The 21729-nt window shown below is 36.1% G+C and overlaps 2 protein-coding genes across 2 annotated transcripts in view; both read left to right on the top strand.

Annotated features, from left to right (window-relative positions):
• Nucleotides 1-2583, top strand: part of LOC137406763 (uncharacterized) — a 31254-nt gene extending 28671 nt beyond the window's left edge. Inside the window, exons 11-13 of the mRNA XM_068093376.1 lie at nucleotides 9-159; nucleotides 1364-1530; nucleotides 2500-2583. Of these exons, the coding sequence (XP_067949477.1) occupies nucleotides 9-159; nucleotides 1364-1530; nucleotides 2500-2583 (402 nt within the window). The remainder of the gene's footprint in view (nucleotides 1-8; nucleotides 160-1363; nucleotides 1531-2499) is intronic.
• A 973-nt stretch (nucleotides 2584-3556) lies between these two features.
• Nucleotides 3557-20452, top strand: LOC137406762 (uncharacterized). Its single transcript, XM_068093374.1, has 13 exons — nucleotides 3557-3596; nucleotides 4042-4283; nucleotides 5153-5319; nucleotides 8129-8367; nucleotides 11932-12004; nucleotides 12202-12342; nucleotides 12748-12928; nucleotides 16517-16733; nucleotides 16859-16947; nucleotides 17672-17866; nucleotides 18247-18397; nucleotides 19250-19416; nucleotides 20378-20452. The coding sequence occupies exons 1-13, from the start codon at nucleotides 3557-3559 to the stop codon at nucleotides 20450-20452; spliced, it is 1977 nt and encodes a 658-aa protein (XP_067949475.1).
• Nucleotides 20453-21729: the final 1277 nt, after the last annotated feature.

Genomic DNA, 21729 nt, shown 5'->3' with positions numbered 1-21729 from the left:
TATGACAGATGCCATCAATGAACACCTCCAAGCAAGAAGTGATAGAACTCGACAGCGCAGGAAAAATTTCAAGAAACTTTGTCCGGCCAATCAAAAAGGATACCATTATGATACCTAATGGTGGCTATGCCGTTGTCAGATTTCAGGCTAATAATTTGGGTGAGTAGTCAGGCAAATGCATGCTGCCCTCCACTCTAGATTCAAATAAGTCGTATGGAAAAGGCTCATTTCTGAGCAAAGTTCATTGTGTTGCGGCTTGTGCAAGACCGTTGTCACCTTTATATAACTAACATAGCTCTATGTAAACTAATAAAGGTATAAGGAATGTCGCTAAAATATTGTTATAATCTAAACATGTTGAAAATTTCAAACTGTTTTGAGTAGCATATTGTTGTGGGTACTTCAGCTATTGGTAATGTTGTTCCTTTCAACAGAATTGTGGTATTGATGATTTATAGTGTGAAGTGCCACATGCCTACTATCAACTCGTGAATAGTAATTTTTTTAATCAATTTCTGTACATTAACTGTTGGTTAGCCATAATCTTGATGTTAACTGATTGTTAACTATGGTGTTGAATGTTAACTGGTTGTTAACTATGGTGTTGAATCTTAACTGATTGTTAACTATGGTGTTGAATATTAATCACTTTATAACCATGGTATAGAATTTTAACTGATTGTTAATTATGTTGTTGAATGTTAACTAGTTGTTAGCTATGGTGTTGAATCTTAACTGATTGTTAACTATGGTGTTGAATATTAACCACTTTATAACCATGGTATAGAATTTTAACTGATTGTTAATTATGTTGTTGAATGTTAACTGGTTGTTAACTATGGTGTTGAATCTTAACTGATTGTTAACTATGGTGTTGAATATTAACCACTTTATAACCATGGTATAGAATTTTAACTGATTGTTAATTATGTTGTTGAATGTTAACTGGTTGTTAACTATGGTGTTGAATCTTAACTGATTGTTAACTATGGTGTTGAATATTAACCGCTTTATAACTATGGTATAGAATTTTAACTGATTGTTAATTATGGTGTTGAATATTAACTGGTTGTTAACTATGGTGTTGAATATTAACTGGTTGTTAACTATGGTGTTGAATGTTAACTGCTTTTTAGTTAATAAGTGTGATAATTCCTGATATTTGAATAGCGCCTGTCGTGTAACGTGGACAGCATGGTTTTCTACTGACCATCAATATACGGGCAACATACATGTACACCAACAACTCCGGTCATATCCTTCAAGCACTCTAGACCTAAAGAGTCAGATTTGACGCTGATCCTTCGACCTATAACATTTGACCCATGACAAAGGTTGTACTTTCAAATACTTTCTATTTCAGGTCCCTGGTTTTTCCACTGCCATAATGACCTGCATGTCGAGCAAGGGATGTTCATGATCATAGAAGTAGGAGCTTCGCATGAGTGGCAAAAGAATCCAGCAAATGAGATAATAGAAAACAAATCTGCCTCCGCCTGCACAGATTGGATGTGGTGCACAGTTGGCATTGTAGGGGGCTTTCTTATTACTGATTATAGCCATTCTTTGTGCCATGTTATGCTGTGGATTTGGCTGCAGCAAAAAGAGAGAATGTTGTTCATGTGGCTGTTCTAATGGCTCAAAAAGTTATGACAATTTATAGTTCCGAACTGAAAACAAATGTAAAATGATCATACAATTTTAAAAAATTATTATAATTACAAAATTATAATACATGTAGCTATATAATTTTTTCAAAAGCAGCTTAAAATAAAAATTTTAATCTTGTGACACTTTTCAGATCGCTATTTGTATGCAACCTTAAATAAAACCATTTGGCATTAGTAACTATTTCCTATTCGTTTGCTCACAAAGTATTTGAGGATATTTTTCCTAGAATATATAGAAATGAATAAAATTTGTTTAGTTTCAGATTCATCTGGCAACTAAGTGATAACAATAATAATAAGTAGTAACTCAGTAATCTTTACTACGATAATAGCCGTGTCCCTACATCTGTTCAAAACCTAGCATTAGAAAAAAGTGCCTTGCACGGGAGTTGAACTTACGAATTCAATTTTGCAGACGGGCGCTCTACTACACCACTCAGCCACATTCCAGCTTCACAGAATAATTATGTACATACTCATTACAGACGATTACTTAGGGTACACAGGACTGTTAAGCGTACTAGTAATAATAATAGATAATAACTACTGTGATTAATAATAATAATAATTAGTTACTAAACAATAATAGCTAGTAACCAAGTAATAACAGTGATGATAAGTAGTAACTAATTAATAATAATACATGATAACTAACAATAAATTTACTAAAACAAAATAGTACCAGTCTAGTCTAAAATATTGGTTGATAATAGCTATAATTATCGACAGCATTTAAAGGTCTGTAGTAGACAGTAAGTGTTCAGATCTCATGAAAACCTGAGACATACGTTGCTACAAATATTCTATAACCATTTGCTGTGTAATACAGACAAAATTAGGATACGCCAGCGTGTTTGGGCATGGAAAACCTTCCAATGCAGAGTATGCCAAACATAAATCGCAAGCGAGGTAAACAGTTTCTGTATTTTATAAACAGCAGTTTTTGAGATTATGGAGCTTGAGCATTCTCTAACATCTGAATATATATCAGAAACTATACGGTTTATAAAATACAAAAACAGTTTATCTTCCTTGCGGCTTGTATTTGGCATGCTGCATATATACTGCATACAAACAAGTTTGTTACCTCACTCTGAGGCATAATTGACAACAATGTTAGTGAATGAAAGCATGCCCCTTGCTAAAGTTCTTTGTACACTGAAGTGAAACATGCTTAGAGTAACACCTGCTACAATACGATGCCATGATTGTATCAGTGGCAAGTGGCACAGTATTTGAATATTTGAATCACTTTAACGAACAGAGGCCATGAAATAAAAAGAATGTGTATTCAACAAATAATCTTTGCTTCAGTTCCTGTGCTGCACTAGATAGTCAAAACGGATAGAATTTCAGATCGGAAACATTTATTAAAAAGTGTGTTGAAGTTGTCTACACTATGTACTCTGGTTTTAATTAACGTTTGTAAATACTTACACTTCCCATTTCCAGTTTAGCATTCGACTGATGGTTTTAATCTATATAAAAGTTTACTTACTGACATTTACATATAAAAGTTTACTCAAGGGCGTTTTTGCATTTTTTGACTGTTATCATCCATACTTCACATTCATGTCTCCTGCCTTATGCCAAATTGCTAAAAGTATTTAGTTTCAAGGCTCTGTCTGGTTCCAGAGAACCAATCTCTTAAATACGCACTCGTGAGATAGCTGATCATAGACACCCTTGTCATACACTAGTAGTGTGTTTTTATATATCGTCATGACTACACATCAGCAAGAGGGCTTCGAATAAAAAAAGATAACGAAGCAGATAACGCTCTACACTTGGTGGGCTGATCATATCAGAAAAGTTCTTATCAGAAAAGGGGAATTTGCAAAATAGAGCCACAACTAGGAGAGCAAGCGTGAAGGAGAAACAGAGTAATGGCTCACAGTTTGGTTTGCTTCATTCTCTTTCTCACGAGTAAGTTCGCACAAGTATTCTATTTAATATTCGTACTAGTGATTAATGTGCTGAAACCCTTTGATTTGTTCATGGCAATGAACTCAGGACTCACCATAACTTATACTCAAATCATGCGATGATTTGCTCGAAGGAAATCTCTATACTTTAGTCTGTTTAGGAGTGCTTTTCTGCTTTGTTTTCACTCCTTCTAGCCTTGTTTCATGAGCTATTTTTCACGTAAACTTACATTAGCAGCTAACTTTGCTGATAGGTTCAGGTGGCTGATCGATTTCTACTTGACAGCATCCTCTTTTGCATAACATCAAATGCTCGTTTTGGAAAGACAAACTAGGTAGTTTCTTGCAAAACAAACTCTGGTCTGCTTTACTATATAAAAACAAATTATCGTAAGATGATCTTATGTCGTCTGTCAGCTGTTTACTAACATCCTCATGAATTCTAGTTTCAGGAATTGCGAGTGAAGTATTTGATAAAGATGGCTGTAACAGGGATTGCAGTCTGGATATGACGGTGAAGAGGTGCCATTATGATCTAAAAATAGAGACCTACACTACCATGTCAAAAGCGTGCTACAACTGTCCAAAGGTGATAGAAGATTGTGACAGAGAGGAGTGTGTTGTAGCAAATGGCCTCCCACGATACATGTATGCAGTAAACAGACAACTTCCTGGGCCACAGATCAGGGTAAAATAATTTACTTCTTTATAAGCAACAGATTAGCAGATCCTTTGATATAATTGGGTTAATTTGAAAAGCTCAAACATTTTGATAATTAAGTCTTTTAACAAAAGAAACAAAAGTGTAGAAATCGCATGAGTAGGAAATTACAGTACTTCATAATAGTTTTTGCTAACATCTAAAGAAACAACATGCAGTAACTTATGAACTCTTGCATCATTAATGTTTTCTTACAAACTTTCTTTACAAACATAGTGTTAAGCTGCCATGTTTTTTGCATTTTTTAACAAAAAGTTGGTATTACTAGGTTTCTCAATTCAGGGTAAAATTATACTTTTAAAACATTTGAAAAGCACTGAGAACTTCTAACAAAATCAGTTTCATTCTGCTGGGGGATTTTCTCTTGTTATCAGATTTCCCTTTAATTGAACTGAAGAACTAAAGGGAGTTGTTATGTTTAACTGTTTAGTTTCTGTGAATATCCTGTGACTTGAGTTAAAATGGATGAGTTTAACTTCCTTTGGTTCTTAAAAAATTGCTTTCCTTTTCGTATATATTAGTGTTGACAGGTTGTTTGGGTTTCCGAGTCTAGAATTGAAAATCCTTCGACTAAACTCTACATTTTAGGCATAATCCCATTTGCAAGATAAAAAACAGCAATACTAACTTGAAACACATTCATTTGGTACTTTTACAAATTATTTTTTATTCGCTGAAAGCGCTAATGCTCTCTGCTGAGGCAAATGCTAATGCATAAAAAACTTGAGCTGTAAACTACAATAATTGGAAAACTTAGTTTTGTGAGTGAACACTCTAGAATGTTCTATTTGAATGATATGTAGTATCAGAAAACTAAACGGCTTCAGGCATTTTAGGTGTGTGAAGGGGATCAGGTTGCAGCAACTGTAACTAATGAGATGAATAATGGTGAAGGAACAAGTATCCACTGGCATGGAGTACATCAGAATGGTACGGTATACATGGATGGAGTAGCCGGACTAACACAAGGATTTATCTCCCCTTGGACTAACTTCACTTATGAGTAAGATAAATATATAATAAATATCTGTGTTAATCGGCATAGAGTAGACCTAGAGCATGTACGTCAGCTAACAGTTGGGCTACAAAAAGTTCTTTGTAAAAAAACAAGGTAGTTTCAGGATGTGATAAACCAGACGATTGGCAACTCACAATCTAGTAAAGTACTTGGTTTCATTCTGATGAATATTTTATCTAATCATCAAGGTCAAGGTTGATATGAAAATCTTCAAGAGTAAAAGTTGTGTTTGTTGATTATCAATCAGGTAAAAGTCAAAGATAGTTTGATGTAATTTGAATATTTGATGGCAGTTTACTCTGTACACTAAATTTACCTCAACTTACATCAAGATAAAATAATGGCCATCACATTTGACTGCCACAATTTGTCGACAGAAAGGGTGCTGTTGAGGGAAGTCCTCAACAAGTAAAAAGGTAAATAGCCTGCTTAAACTCATGTGCATGATGATAAGATAATACAAGCTTACTGAATGACATTTAAACTTATCATAAGCCCGTTACGTGAAGTGTCTTTATTGTTTTAGTATATAGGCTTATAAGCACATGGACAAATAAAGCATTGAACAATGATATCGCTAGCGCAAGATCGGCTGAAGTATTTACTAATCAGACACAAAAACTAATATAGAACTGTAGTTGTGGTAACAGTTTATTTTCTGATTAAAGTAGTTTTCCTTTAAAAGTCGCCATTTGACTACAAAATAATTAGTCAACAGCCATATTGGTACCCAAATCAGTGCCATCACTCTTTGAATTGCTGCCTCAATGAAGCAAGATATTTGCCCGCAATTCAATTTATTTGTTCTTTTAAAGACTATATATTATGCTACTAAACTCTTACTAGAATGACTGTTATGGCATGACACTCTGGCTGTGGTTACAGTAGATATGATGGTTGTAATTAAATAAAAAATCTCAAGTGTTTTGAGATTTGAGAAGGCAGTATTTCATCAACATGATATTATACTTATGATTACTACTATGTATATCATCAAAGGTATAACATGATACTCTACCTATGATTACTAATATGTATATCATCAAAGGTATAACATGATACTCTACCTATGATTACTAGTATGTATATCATCTAAGGTATAACATGATACTCTACCTATGATTACTAGTATGTATATCATCTAAGTTATAACATGATACTCTACCTATGATTACTTGTGTGTATATCATCTAAACTATAACATGATACTCTACCTATGATTACTAGTATGTATATCATATAAGGTATAACATGATACTCTACCTATGATTACTAGTATGTATATCATCTAAGGTATAACATGATACTCTACCTATGATTACTAGTATGTATATCATCTAAGTTATAACATGATACTCTACCTATGATTACTTGTGTGTATATCATCTAAACTATAACATGATACTCTACCTATGATTACTAGTATGTATATCATATAAGGTATAACATGATACTCTACCTATGATTACTTGTGTGTATATCATCTAAACTATAACATGATACTCTACCTATGATTACTAGTATGTATATCATATAAGGTATAACATGATACTCTACCTATGATTACTAGTATGTATATCATCTAAGGTATAACATGATACTCTACCTATGATTACTAGTATGTATATCATCTAAGTTATAACATGATACTCTACCTATGATTACTTGTGTGTATATCATCTAAACTATAACATGATACTCTACCTATGATTACTAGTATGTATATCATATAAGGTATAACATGATACTCTACCTATGATTACTTGTGTGTATATCATCTAAACTATAACATGATACTCTACCTATGATTACTAGTATGTATATCATATAAGGTATAACATGATACTCTACCTATGATTACTAGTAGGCCTATGTATATCATCTAAGGTATAACATGATACTCTACCTATGATTACTAGTATGTATATCATCTAAGTTATAACATGATACTCTACCTATGATTACTTGTGTGTATATCATCTAAACTATAACATGATACTCTACCTATGATTACTAGTATGTATATCATATAAGGTATAACATGATACTCTACCTATGATTACTAGTATGTATATCATCTAAGATATAGCATGATACTCTACCTATGATTACTAGTGTGTATATCATCTAAGGTATAACATGATACTCTATTTATGATTACTAGTATGTATATCATCTAAGGTATAACATGATACTCTACCTATGATTACTAGTATGTATATCATCTAAGTTATAACATGATACTCTACCTATGATTACTTGTGTGTATATCATCTAAACTATAACATGATACTCTACCTATGATTACTAGTATGTATATTATCTAAGGTATAACATGATACTCTACCTATGATTGCTAGTATGTATATCATCTAAGATATAGCATGATACTCTACCTATGATTACTAGTGTGTATATCATCTAAGGTATAACATGATACTCTATTTATGATTACTAGTGTGTATATCTTCTAAGATATAACATGATACTCTACCTATGATTTCTAGTATGTATATCATCTAAGTTATAGCATGATACTCTACCTATGATTACTGGTGTGTACATCATCTAAGATCTAACATGATACTCTACCTATGATTACTAGTGTGTATATCATCTAAGTTGTAGATAACGCTGTACCTTTGAATATTGGTATGTACACCATCCAAGTTATTATATGATACTCAATCTATAAGTACAGTCACACCTCATACATGTGTTAAAATTCCTTGTTATCCAAACGACTGAAGCAAAATCTAAGAGACTACTAATGATTGAAATCTTTTTTTTGTAGTTTCGAAGCGAACCATGCTGGCACCCATTATTATCATGCACATGTCGGCATGCAAAGAGCGGATGGAATTGCAGGACCATTGATAGTTTTACCTCGTAAAAAAATCTACAATGATCAGCATGACCTCCCAGAGCATGTGCTCTTGCTGCAGGATTGGTATAACCGATCTGGTTTAGGCCAAGGAATGCTTCACCTGTTTGCAAAAGATTCAAACAGTCCTGATGCCTTCCTCATAAATGGTTAGTTGGCGCAATAAATATCTAGTTTATATGAGAATTTTGCTGATTAACTTTGATTTTAAGAACATATATCTATCTTTCTATCTTCCATGTTCAGTGTATGTTTGGGAGCTGTGCCTGTATATAACTATTTTGCATCTATTAGCTAATGATAACGATGATAATAATAATAATAGAAGACTGAAGACAGCCATCTTAGGAACAGCTCACATTTTGAGGAAGGTCCTCTCTTAGTGGAATTGAGGAAGATGCTGAATCCTTAGGCCTTTTGTTAAGACCCGGACTCAACACGGACTAAAACCAGTCACCTACCACCACACGACTGTGAAGATAAACTTTTACAACAATAATGATAATAATAATAGGTTATGTGAAACAAAGATAGTCAGGTGGAGACAAAGTGTTTGAGATGTTTGCTAGATACAAAAATAAAGCAATGTTGAGACCTGAACAGAAAAAAGGAGAGTAAAAAGAACACAGAAAAACCCCTACATAGTCAATACTGCCATCCTTCATTTTGCACGTTTAACCAAACCCAGTGCAATAAGTGAAATTCTTTAGAATAGAAATTAAATATTAAGGTCACTTTTTCATTAATTGTAAATGTTTTTCTCTTTTTCTCAAAGCTGTTAGTCAACTTTGTGAACTGGGCAGGGTTAAAATTTAACATTTGAAATTGAAACGACACATTTGAAAATTAAACATTAGAAAATAGGTAGTGGTAAGAAAATCAGCTTTTTAAAAAATTCTAAAAATTATTAAACACAAAAATTAGTATCAATTAATAATAAAAAGTGCATTTGTTGTGTGCAATAGTGAAAAGGATATACGGTATGTGGTAAGAGCGATGGGAATTATTGCGATTTGAATGTAGCGAGTGCAAATTCACTATGAAGGTGATTCTTCATTGCTAAAACTTAAATCACTATAAATGGACAGACGAACAACAGACAGACAAACATTGAGAATATATATATAGGTATACTAGCTGTGCTACCCGTGTTGCCTGGGTAATAAAAAAGCCTTTAGTCAGAAAATTTGTTTTGTATTTAACATAAAACAACATTTGCCATTCATAAGCTATCCAGAAGCTATCCATTAAAACTTTTAATACGACGATACGGAGACAATATAATTGTCCGCGCAAGAAGAATTAGCCTTGACCCCCAGATATAGTGATCAAACCTTACGAAAAATATTTCTTAACAGGGGCATCGGTAAAATAATCAGCGTGCGCGAAAGCTATAGCCGAAATGACAAATCCACATAAACACATACTTTGAAAAATATATACATGTATATAAATAATCTTGTACTAGCCAAATGCCTGGTGTTGCATGGGTATTAAAAACAGCTTATAACCAGTTGCAGGTAAAGTAGTTGCCTGCCACTTGCCATTAGCCTGACACATTGCCAATGGCTAATAGAGTAAGCTAGTATTGCTAAACTTATTGATAAGAGCCATGAAAACAAGCATAAAATGATGTTGCCCCGTAACGCAGAGCGGTATATTTATTTTTACCATAGCCACATATATTGCCCAAGGAATTCATCAATCTTGTGTAGCTCAATGATTTAACATATCGTCTGGCAAAGAAGAGGTTCTGAGATCAAATCTTCTGCGATACAGTTTCTTCATTCCAAGATTTTAATAGCTAAAGCTGGACTAGCAGATATCCGAAGAGAAGGCAAACTTCAAGATTTATGCATATATAATATATATAAATATATATATAAATATATATATAAATATATATATATATAAATATATATATATAAATATATATATATAAATATAAAGTTTATTAAAAACTACAGGTTAAAATCATTACTACTATTAGTTTCATGCAATCGTGTTGCAATCTTCAGGTAGAATGACTAAAATGTATAATGTACAAGCTATAAAATTACTTAATAAAGCTGAGGGCTTAATACTATTGTGTGATATATATATTATAGTATACAGCAAATTATGTAGTCAAATTATGTTATTGAGCTAATTAGGTGTTTTCTGGCATGCCGGCATGTGGATATCAGCTCACTTCTAGTGTTAAGGTTGGCTAACTTCGGTTCGAATATGATGAAGTACTTTTCCCATAGACATAACTGGCAAGATTTTGTTGATGTGTTGTAAGACCGCGCTCTTTTGATGATCTTCCAGGTTATATTATAGCGAATGTTCTTGTCGATTGCATATACTATATATAAATATATATATATATATATATATATATATATATATATATATATATATATATATATATATATATATATATATATATATATATATATATATATATATAGATTTGTGATAGATTTTGGTTTGGAGTTGCCTTGTTGGGAGCACATCTATCTATCACACCAAAATCTATCACACTAGAGACGATCCTAGATGCAGACTGTGCAAAGATGCACCTGAGACCATCCAACACATCATCAGTGGATGCAAGCAGCTAGCAGGAAATGCATACACTGTGCGGCATAATCATGTCGCAGGTGTTGTGTATAGAAGTCTATGTGATGAGTATGGCCTTAATAAACCACAACACTGGTGGGAAGCTCCTGGTAAGGTCAATGAAAATGACCGCGCTAAGATCCTCTGGGACTTCTACATCCGAACTGACAAGCATGTCCTAGCAAACCAACCAGATATAGTGGTGGTAGACAAGGAGAACAAGAGGGCTACTATAATAGATATAGCAGTACCCGATGACTACAATATAGCCAGCAAAGAAAAAGAAAAGGTAGAGAAATATCTCCCTCTTGGAGAAGAGATCGAAAAATGCTGGAATGTAAGAACAACTGTAATCCCAGTAGTCATTGGGGCACTGGGCGCAATAACACCAGCGCATAAAATGTGGCTTGCCCAAACACCAACAGCAATCAACTCAGGTGAGTTGCAGAAAAGTGCACTATTGGGAACAGCTAAGATCTTGAGGCGAGGGCTCAAACTCCCAGGTCTCTGGTAGGAGACCCGAGTTAGAGCAGAATTTACCACCCATACGGGGTATCCGGGGTGAGGAAACAATTTTTATATATATATACATGTATATATATATATATATATATATATATATATATATATATATATATATATATATATATATATATGTCCGCAATTTCAAAAAGAGTGTGAAATTTTGTGTAAGTACTGTTTTTAAAAACTGTTTATAGTTGTCTTTCCTTGTCTGCCTTATGTCATGTCTGCTTCCTAAAAACAGATATTTTGCTGTTTATGGTTATTATATGATTTCTCACTAATTTATAGTAAACATCTGTTGATATCAGTGGTTTGTATTAGCATTCTTGGAGTTCAATGAAATCATAAATTCTCAAACTTTTTCACTTAATTTGAAACAAATAATCAAATTGGCTTGTGGAATTAGATTAACCAATGCACAGCCGCGACATATTGCACAGTGTAGACAATCGAACGCATTTTAGGATACTTGAACTACTAGGTCTTTACAAAATAATATGTTTTTAAATTTGGACTACATTCCGAGTATTTATGTGGTTTCAATAGTCGAATTAAGTAGCAAGTTTGTGAGGCTTTATTTGTAGGTCGAGCTGTACTAAATGGAACTAGGTCAAAAGTCTACACAGTTTTATCAGTTACTCGGGGAGACACATACAAGTGAGTGTTTTTATATTTTTCATGCTACTTCATCTTTTCCAATATTCAATATTCTGGCAGTACTTGATTAATAGCTGATTTAAAACTAAATAAAACTTTGTATAAATATTTGTTAATTTTTTGTAAATTTTGATTATGTGCATGTCTATGTCGATCTGATGATCACTTTACAAGATTAACTGTGGTTTGTTTTCCAGAATTCGCTTGATCAGCAACGCGGTGTTCAACTGCCCCATGCAAATATATGTCGATCAGCACAAGATCAAGGCAACGGCATCAGATGGTGCTGAGATTGAGCCCATAGAGGCAGACACAGTGGTAATAGCAGGAGGCGAAAGGTTCGACTCAGAGATCAATTATTAAAAACTAAATTTACTTTTTGAAAACTACAATTAAATTTTTGCTTTAGTGCACATTTTATAAAACTAAAATAGCTATTACCCGGCTCTCCTTTTTAAGTTTAACCAAAATGTTTTATAAATTTGACTATTGGAGGACAACTTCTACTTTCAGCAAAAAATTTGCGCTTACATAGAAAACCCTTGAACAGGAAGTGAGCTAAAGTTATGGTAGATATGAGAAGAGTAGAGATCTTCAACGAGACATGCTCAAGGATTAATCGGTTATCTTGAGTAACAGATCTTCTCTCAAAATTATTCTTTACAAGAGTTTTCATATAGGCCAATGCATAATATCCAATGAAACGGCAGACACAAGGTAATTAAAAAGTTTACCATTTATAGATGGGATATTCTACTATCGGCAGATGAAGTCGAGAATGACTATTGGATATTGTTTGAAGGCCGTGGAGACTGCCAAAATAAGAGGACATATGCAATACTCCACTATGCATCGGACACGCGTCCTGTCAATCCAGGCGCCATGCCAGATCCCAGCAGTATCAAAATACCAGAACAAGCAATTGTAAGATAAAAGCTATAATATAAAAGTCTGAGGAGTTGTAGTTAAGTATTAACATGACTGAAGGAAAATGGGAGATGTCCGGAAAAAAACATTTTCCTTGAACTTTGATCTGCGGCACATTTTCTGCATGTATGTTGGGGAAGGCAGATAGGATACGTTGATCAGCAGATGTATTACGCTTGACCTTGCAAAAGTGATATTCCACTCTTTTACAGCCAATAGCGTAAAATAACATAAAACAGCATATACCAATGTAGAGGGAGAGGGAGAAAGAAAGAGGGGGAGAGAGATAGAGAGAGGGTAGGAGGGAGGGAGTGAGGGAGAGAGAGGGAGTGAGAGGGAGAGAGAGGGGAGTGAGAGGGAGAGAGAGGGAAAGAGAGAGGGAGAAAGAGAGAGGAGTGAGGAAAAAAGAGAGAGAGAAGAGGGAGAAAGAGAGAGGAGTGAGAGAGGGAGAGAGAGGGAGTGAGAGGGAGAAAGAGGGAGAGAGAAGGAGAGAGAGGGAGTGAGAGGGAGAGAGAGGGAGTGAGAGGGAGAGAGGGGAGAAAGAGAGAGAGAGAGGAGGGAGAAAGAGATAGAGGGAGTGAGAGGGAGAGAGAGGGAGAGAGAGGGAGAGAGAGGGAGAGAGAGGAAAAGAAAGAGAAAGGGAGATAAAGAGAGAGAGAGAGAGAGAGAGAGAGGAGGGAGAAAGAGAGAGAGAGGGAGTGAGAGGGAGAGAGAGTGAGAGGGAGTGAGAGGGAGAAAGAGGGAGAGAGAAGGAGAAAGAGAGAGGGAGTGAGAGGGATTGAGAGGGAGAGAGAGGAGGGAGAAAGAGAGAGAGGGAGTGAGAAGGAGAGAGAGAGGGAGATAGAGGGGAAGAGAGAGAGAGAGAGAGAGAGAGAGAGAGAGAGGAAGGAGAAAGAGAGAGGGAGAGAGAGGGAGTGAGAGGGAGAGAGAGGGAAAGAGAGGGAGAGAGGGGAGAGAGAGGAGGGAGAAAGAGATAGAGGGAGTGAGAGAGAGGGAGAGAGAGGGGAGTGAGAGGGAGAGAGAGGGAAAGAGAGAGGGAGAAAGAGAGAGGAGTGAGGAAAAAAGAGAGAGAGAAGAGGGAGAAAGAGAGAGGAGTGAGAGAGGGAGAGAGAGGGAGTGAGAGGGAGAAAGAGGGAGAGAGAAGGAGAGAGAGGGAGTGAGAGGGAGAGAGAGGGAGTGAGAGGGAGAGAGGGGAGAAAGAGAGAGAGAGAGGAGGGAGAAAGAGATAGAGGGAGTGAGAGGGAGAGAGAGGGAGAGAGAGGGAGAGAGAGGGAGAGAGAGGAAAAGAAAGAGAAAGGGAGATAAAGAGAGAGAGAGAGAGAGAGAGAGAGAGAGGAGGGAGAAAGAGAGAGAGAGGGAGTGAGAGGGAGAGAGAGTGAGAGGGAGTGAGAGGGAGAAAGAGGGAGAGAGAAGGAGAAAGAGAGAGGGAGTGAGAGGGATTGAGAGGGAGAGAGAGGAGGGAGAAAGAGAGAGAGGGAGTGAGAAGGAGAGAGAGAGGGAGATAGAGGGGAAGAGAGAGAGAGAGAGAGAGAGAGAGGAAGGAGAAAGAGAGAGGGAGAGAGAGGGAGTGAGAGGGAGAGAGAGGGAAAGAGAGGGAGAGAGGGGAGAGAGAGGAGGGAGAAAGAGATAGAGGGAGTGAGAGAGAGGGAGAGAAAGGGAGATAGAGGGAGAGAGAGAGGAGGGAGAAAGAGAGAGTGAGAGGGAGAGAGAGGGAGTGAGAGGGAAAGAGAGGGAGAGAGGGAGAGAGAGGGAGAAAGAGAGAGGAGTGAGGGAAAAAGAGAGAGGGAGTAAGAGGGAGCGAGAGGGAGAGAGAGGGAGAAAGAGAGAGGAGTGAGGGAGAAAGAGAGGAGGGAGAAAGAGAGGAGGGAGAAAGAGAGGAGGGAGAAAGAGAGAGAGTGAGAAAAAGGGAGAGAGAAGGAGAAAGAGAGAGGGAGAAAGAGAGAGGAGTGAGGGAGAAAGAGAGGAGGGAGAAAGAGAGGAGGGAGAAAGAGAGGAGGGAGAAAGAGAGAGAGTGAGAGGGAGAAAAAGGGAGAGAGAAGGAGAAAGAGAGAGGAGTGAGGGAGAAAGAGAGAGAGAGAGGAGGGAGAAAGAGAGAGAGGGAGTGAGAGGGAGGGAGAGAGAGGAGGGAGAAAGAGAAAGGAGTGAGAGAGGGAGTGAGAGGGAGAAAGAGGGAGAGAGGGAGAAAGAGAGGGAGAAAGAGAGGGAGTGAGAGAGAGGGAGAGAGTGAGAGAGAGAGGAGAGAGAAAGAGAGAGTGAGAGAGAGAGGGAAAAAGAGGGAGATAGAGGGAGAGAGAGAGGAGGGAGAAAGAGAGAGAGGGAGTGAGAGGGAGAAAGAGGGAGAGAGAAGGAGAAAGAGAGAGGGAGTGAGAGAGAGGGAGTGAGAGAGAGGAGGGAGAAAGAGAGAGAGAGAGGGAGAGAGAGAGGGAAAGAGAGGGAGTGAGAGGGAGAGAGAAAGAGAGAGAGAGAGAAAGAGAGAGAAAGTGAGAGAGGGAGAAGTTGTTACAAGAAAAGACATTGAACTATCATCTAACATCTGGACAGCTAAACATCTAGACAGCTAAACATCTAGACAGCTAGACATCTAAAACATAAACAATGCAGATGTGCTCATTTATAGCTCAATCCCTTTTCTTATAATTACATTTGTAGATTTTTATTATTTTGTAACTTGGGAATTATAAGGTTACTTATAGATATATTTTGTATCTATGTATTTTATATATAGATATATTTTGCAAAAATCGGTTTTCTTTTATAAGATTACTTTTAACACAGAATTTTATAAGGTAAAGGTGTGAGCACACTAAAAGCGAATTAAGCGAAGATGTAGCGGCTGAAGCGTCAAACGAATGTCACCTTAGAGCACACTTGATGCGATATCATTCACGTCCATCAGAGTGAATTTATATGAGTGATATAATAAAGTGATGTTCTTAGTGATGCAGTGATAGTGATATAGTGATGTTATTAGAGATGTAGTGATAGTGATGTTATTCGCATTAATTTAAATTTAAATTAATTATATTAATTTTTATTATTTACTTACCAGATAGTTTTAACTCTTTTGCAATTTCTCACCAGTTATTCCTCTTGATATCTTCTCTTTTATAATTTTGGTGTCTAATTTGATTATAGAGGCATGGCCTCTCTCTTACTAGCGCAATGAGTTGCTCTTCCATATCTGATCACGCTACTATTATTAATTAATTAATCAATTTATTATTATTAATACACTAGTATTTGGTATGACCACGCTTGCAGTTTTCGCGGTCTATGACCTTGGAACAGCCAATAGCGTACAAGAGGTCGCACCCAAAATCAAACATGTTTGAACGCTCTGAAAACGCCACAATCTTGCTGCTGCGCTGCCGCGTTGTCGCATCGCTTCACTTTCATATCACATTCACTCTAGTGCGCGCGCGCACCTTTACTTTCAACACAGAATTTTCTAGTTGTAATGTTAGTGAGATTGAAATGAAAACGAAGATGGAATAAAGTGGTTGACAGTTCCAACTTTAAACTTAATTGATGAAAAAGTTTCTGAGCTGGCCAAGTGATGAAGAGAAACTTTTACCTCTTTTGTAGACTGTGAACCCATTTAATGAGGGAATGATCAGCGAAGTGAGCTACCTAAAAACTTTGGCAACTCTGAGGTCTGATGACGACAGCCCGGACTGGCTCAAAAATGAAACTCTTAAAATAAAAAAGAATTATTTATTACTAAGTCTCAACAAGCTCAACAACTCATTATATAATGTACCCCAACTCTATCCCTGCTTGCCTTCGAAACCAGCTGGCTCGGGTATGTACTGTGCGAGTTGTGCCACTCTAACACAGTATTTGAAACTATTCCACTAGTTAAAAAATAAAAGTGAAGGAAATGATTATGTTCTGGTTTCTAAAAATAAGATGGTTGGAAAATTACAGATGGTTGCACAGTTCTTGCTCAAATAGACCATATAAATGGAAAGCTACCCGCTGCCCCTTACCTCAGCAACTATGGAGAAATACCAGAGGTAAGTCTCAGTATGACTATTTTTTCTATTGTAACTTTTTACCAAGCTGCATTAGCCTTTGCTTCCTCTGTCTTGCAATGCTAAAACATGCTGTTGCCTATTTTTTAACCTTAGGAATGGCTTAAAAAGTCTTTTGGTGATATTCTGATGAGTTAGTATATCATTCATCTTGTTGGTTACAAGCACAGGCAGTTTATTTCAAAAACAAAGAGTAAACAGACTGTTTGGATTTAGGTCTTTGTTAATTTTGTACCATACTACCACAAGGCATTGGTGATCGTCTGTGATAACATTGTTCACACTATCACAAACCCATCTGTGTGTACATCAACAAATACTCCATGGCATAGCCTCACCACATAATGCAGTAGCCGCAACAATCAATTACTAGTCCTGCAGCAACTATCATGAAGGGAAATATAAATCTAGCAATCATGGAGAATCAATAACTACTGCCGTAGTGGTGTGACTTGAATGTAGAGATGTTGGTTCAAACTTTGAATACAAAGTGTAGCTGAGATGCATGGGTTTCCACTGTTCATCTGAGTGTGATGTCTTAGGGTTAGAATAATTCTTATTACGTGCTTTATTTTGGCACTAATAAGTTTCATGGAGGAATTATTTTGAAAAGGTGCAGCGAATCCATGTTTTTCTGAAACTATGTATGTTCTCACTTTTATTAACTCTTAAATCTGCCAGCTGACTTGATGCAGTTTACTCTCAGGAAGACTTCTGTGATGTTGGATCAATGGTGGACAAAGGGTGTGACAAAGTATTCTGTCAGTGTATTCACAGACTCAAGGTCGACCATGGCGATGTTGTTGAACTGATTCTCATAGACAGGGGAAAGTATTGGAACATCACTAATCATCCAATGCATATTCATGGTCAATACATGCATGTGTTGGGTGTTGGTCAGGTAGGCATCTACCCCTTGTTCAAAACTTCAGCCTTAGCATCTTTCTTAAGTGATGGTTTCGATCTTAGAACAAAAACCACAGTTGGAATATTTTGTATGGGCGGAAATGTAGTGAAAAATTTTAAAACGGTCAAAACTTGTGAATATAGCAATTCCGCATCATTCACGTATATAAATTTATAACTTTACTTAAAATTCAGTACTTTGAGCAACTTGTTAAAATTGATTTTAATTAAGCTGTGCTTTTCACTCCTAAGCACATTCAGGTAATCTAACCTTCTAGAAAACTCTTTAACTGATCATAACTGATATGTCATAACTGATCTGTCAGGTGTGTTATATAGAAGTTTGCTGCACTCTGTTTTCTTTTCATATGACAGATGCCATCAATGCAAACCTCCAAGCAACAAGTGATAGCTCTCGACAGCGCAGGAAAAATTTCAAGAAACTTTGTCCGGCCAATCAAAAAGGATACCATTATGATACCTAATGGTGGCTATGCCGTTGTCAGATTTCAGGCTAATAATTTGGGTGAGTAGTCAGGCAAATCCATGCTGCCCTCCAGTCTTGATTCAAATAAGTCGTATGGAAAAGACTTATTTCTGAGCAAAGTTCACTGTGTTGTGGCTTGTGCAAGACCAGTGTCATTTTTATTCAACTAACATACAAGTAGATTCATGTAGACCAATAAAAATTCAAGGAATGTTGCTAAAGTACTGATATAATCTAAAAATGATGAAAATTTTAGTAACATATTTCAGTTTTCAGTAGCATATTGTTGTCGGTACATCAGTTATTGGTATTGTTGTTCTTTTCAACAGAATCGTAGTGTTGATGATTTGTGGTGTGAAGAGCCCTATGCCTACTATCAACTCGTGAATAGTTATTTTTGATTAATTTCTGTACATTAACTGTTCATTAATCTTAATCTTAAAGATTAACTGGTTGTTAACTATGGTGTTGAATGTTAACTACTTTATGACCATGGTATGATACTCTAAATGATTGTTAATTATGTTGTTGAATGTTAATTGGTTGTCAACTATGGTGTTGAATGTTAACTGCTTTATAACCATGGTATGGAATTTTAACTGATTGTTAATTGTGTTGTTGAATGTCAACTGGTTGTTAACTACGGTGTTGAAAGTTAACTGCTTTTTAGTTAATAAGTGTGATAATTATTAATTTCTGCTATTTGAATAGCGCCTGTCGTGTAATGTGACCAGCACGGTTCTCTAGAGACCTTCAACATACATGTACACCGAAAACTCCAGTCACACCCTTCAAGCTTTCTAGACCTAAAGAGTCAGATTAGACGCCGATCCTTCGACCTATAACCTTTGACCCATGACAAAGATTGTCCTTTCAGACTTTCTAGTTCAGGTCCCTGGCTCTTCCACTGCCATAATGACCTGCACGTCGAGCAAGGGATGTTCATGGTCATAGAAGTAGGAGATCCGCATGAGTGGCAACAGAATCCAGCGAATGAGATAATAGAAAACAAATCTGCTTTCGCCTGCACAGATTGGATGTGGTGCACAGTCGGAATTGTAGGGGGCTCTATAGGAGCTTTCCTATTACTGATTATAGTCATTCTTTGTACTATGTTATGCTGTGGATTTGGCTGCAGCAAAAAGAGAGATTGCTGCTCATGCGGCTGTTCTAGTGGTTCAACGGGTTATGAAACCATGAACTGAAAACAAATGTACTAGGATCATACAATTTTATAATATTATTATAATTACAAAATTATAATAGCTATATAATTTTTCAAAAGCAGCTTAAAATAAATCATGCGACACTTTTCAAATCGCTATTTGTATGCAAACTTGAATAAAACTATTTGACATTAGTAACTATTTCCTATTTGTTTGCTCACAAAGTATTTGAGGATATTTTTCCTAGAATATATAGAAATTAATAAATTTTGTTTAATTTCAGAATCATCTAGCAACTAAGTGATAACAATAAAAAGTAACTCAGTAATCTTTACTATGATAATAGCCATGTCTCTACGTCTGTTCGAAACCTCGCTAGCATTATAAAAAAATTACCTTGCACGGAAGTTGAACTCACGTATTCCATTTTGCAGACTGGCGCTCTAACTACTACACCACTCAGCCACATTAAAGCTTCACAGAATAATTATGTACATACTCATTACAGACGATTTATAACGGTACACAGGTCTGCCAAACGTACTAGTAATAATAATAGATAATAACTACTGCAATTAATAATAATAATAATTAGTTACTAAACAATAATAGCTAGTAACCAAGTAATAACAGTGATGATAAGTAGTAACTAATTAATAATAATACATGATAACTAACATTAAATTTACTAAAACAAAATACTACTAGTCTAGTCTAAAATATTAGTTGATATTGGTTAATAATTATTGACAGCATTTGAAGGTCTGTAGTAGACAGTAAGTGTTCAGATCTCATGAAAACCTGGGACATACGTTGTTGCAAATGTTCTATAACCATTTGCTGCGCAATACAGACAAAATTAGGATACACCAGCGTGTTTGGGCATGGAAAACCTTCCAATGCAGAGTATGCCAAATATAAATCGTAAGCGAGGTAAACAGTTTCTGTATTTTATAAGCCTAGTAGTTTTTGAGATGAGGGAGCTTGAGCATTCTCTAACATCTGAATATATATCAGAAACTATACGGTTTATAAAATACAAAAACAGTTTATCTTCCTTGCTGCTTGTATTTGGCATACTGCATATATACTGCATACAAACAAGTTTGTTGCCTCACTCTGAGGCATAATTGACAACAATGTTAGTGAACGAAAGCATGGCCCTTGCTAAAGTTCTTTGTACACTGAAGCGAAACATGCTTAGAGTAACACCTGCTACAATACGATGCCATGATTGTATCAGTAGCAAGTGACACAGTATTTGAATATTTGAATCACTTTAACAGAGGCCATGAAATAATATGAATATGTCTTCAACAGATAACCTTTGCTTCAGTTGCTGTGCTGCACTAGATAGTCAAAACAATTAGAATTTCAGATCGGAAACATTAAAAAGTATGTTGAAGTTGTCTACACTATGTACTCTGGTTTCAGTTAAAGGTTGACTTGCAACAAAATTCACATTGCAGTTACTTGGTATCAAAAGATTCACCATGTCTTACTCTGTTGTGTAGTAAGTGCCAAATATGTGGAAATATGATTAAAAGCTCTTAAAAGCTCAAAAACGAAAAGCGGCAGTAGATTGGAATCTCTTTATTTCGATGACGTAACCACGAAATTTGGTTATCGTCTTGTCACCTATGTTCTCACGTGAATTGAAAGGCCAATACAAAGCTCAATATAAAACTTATCGTAGTACTAGTTTATGACAAACACTTCGGGTTTTACCGAAGACCCCGTATCAAATATAGATGCTCGCTACTTTACAGTTTTGGTTCGGCGTTATTCAATCGTCAAGTCGTTTTCTTATTATGTGACCCAATACTTCGCAAATGATTTTTGCAGCACTTTTCGATTATCACGGGTGAACAACAGGCTCGTCATGATTATCAGACAATGATATGTACTCCTTCGAGCTAAGGTTAAAAAGTTTAACAATTTTTTACGGTAAGTTATAAGATATCAGTGCTAAAAGTGACAGCACTACAATGACGATAAAACAGACGCGTAAAAACAATAGACATAGTTTTATTGAATGCGTGAAGTATATTTGTGAAAATATTTCAACGAATAAGGTTGCAAGAAGGTGTAAACAGAAACCATCTCTCATAACTACATCATATTTGAGCCGTTTTGGAAAGGGAATCCAAACTCCGGCGATCTCGTATGGCTGCGATTTTCTGTTCGTTTTTGAGCTTTTAAGAG

This window comes from Watersipora subatra, chromosome 10 (assembly GCF_963576615.1).
Source record: "Watersipora subatra chromosome 10, tzWatSuba1.1, whole genome shotgun sequence".
Taxonomy (NCBI): Eukaryota; Metazoa; Bryozoa; class Gymnolaemata; order Cheilostomatida; family Watersiporidae; genus Watersipora; species Watersipora subatra.
The sequence above is the reverse complement of the archived record's forward strand: the minus strand, read 5'-3'. Positions and strand labels throughout refer to the sequence as shown.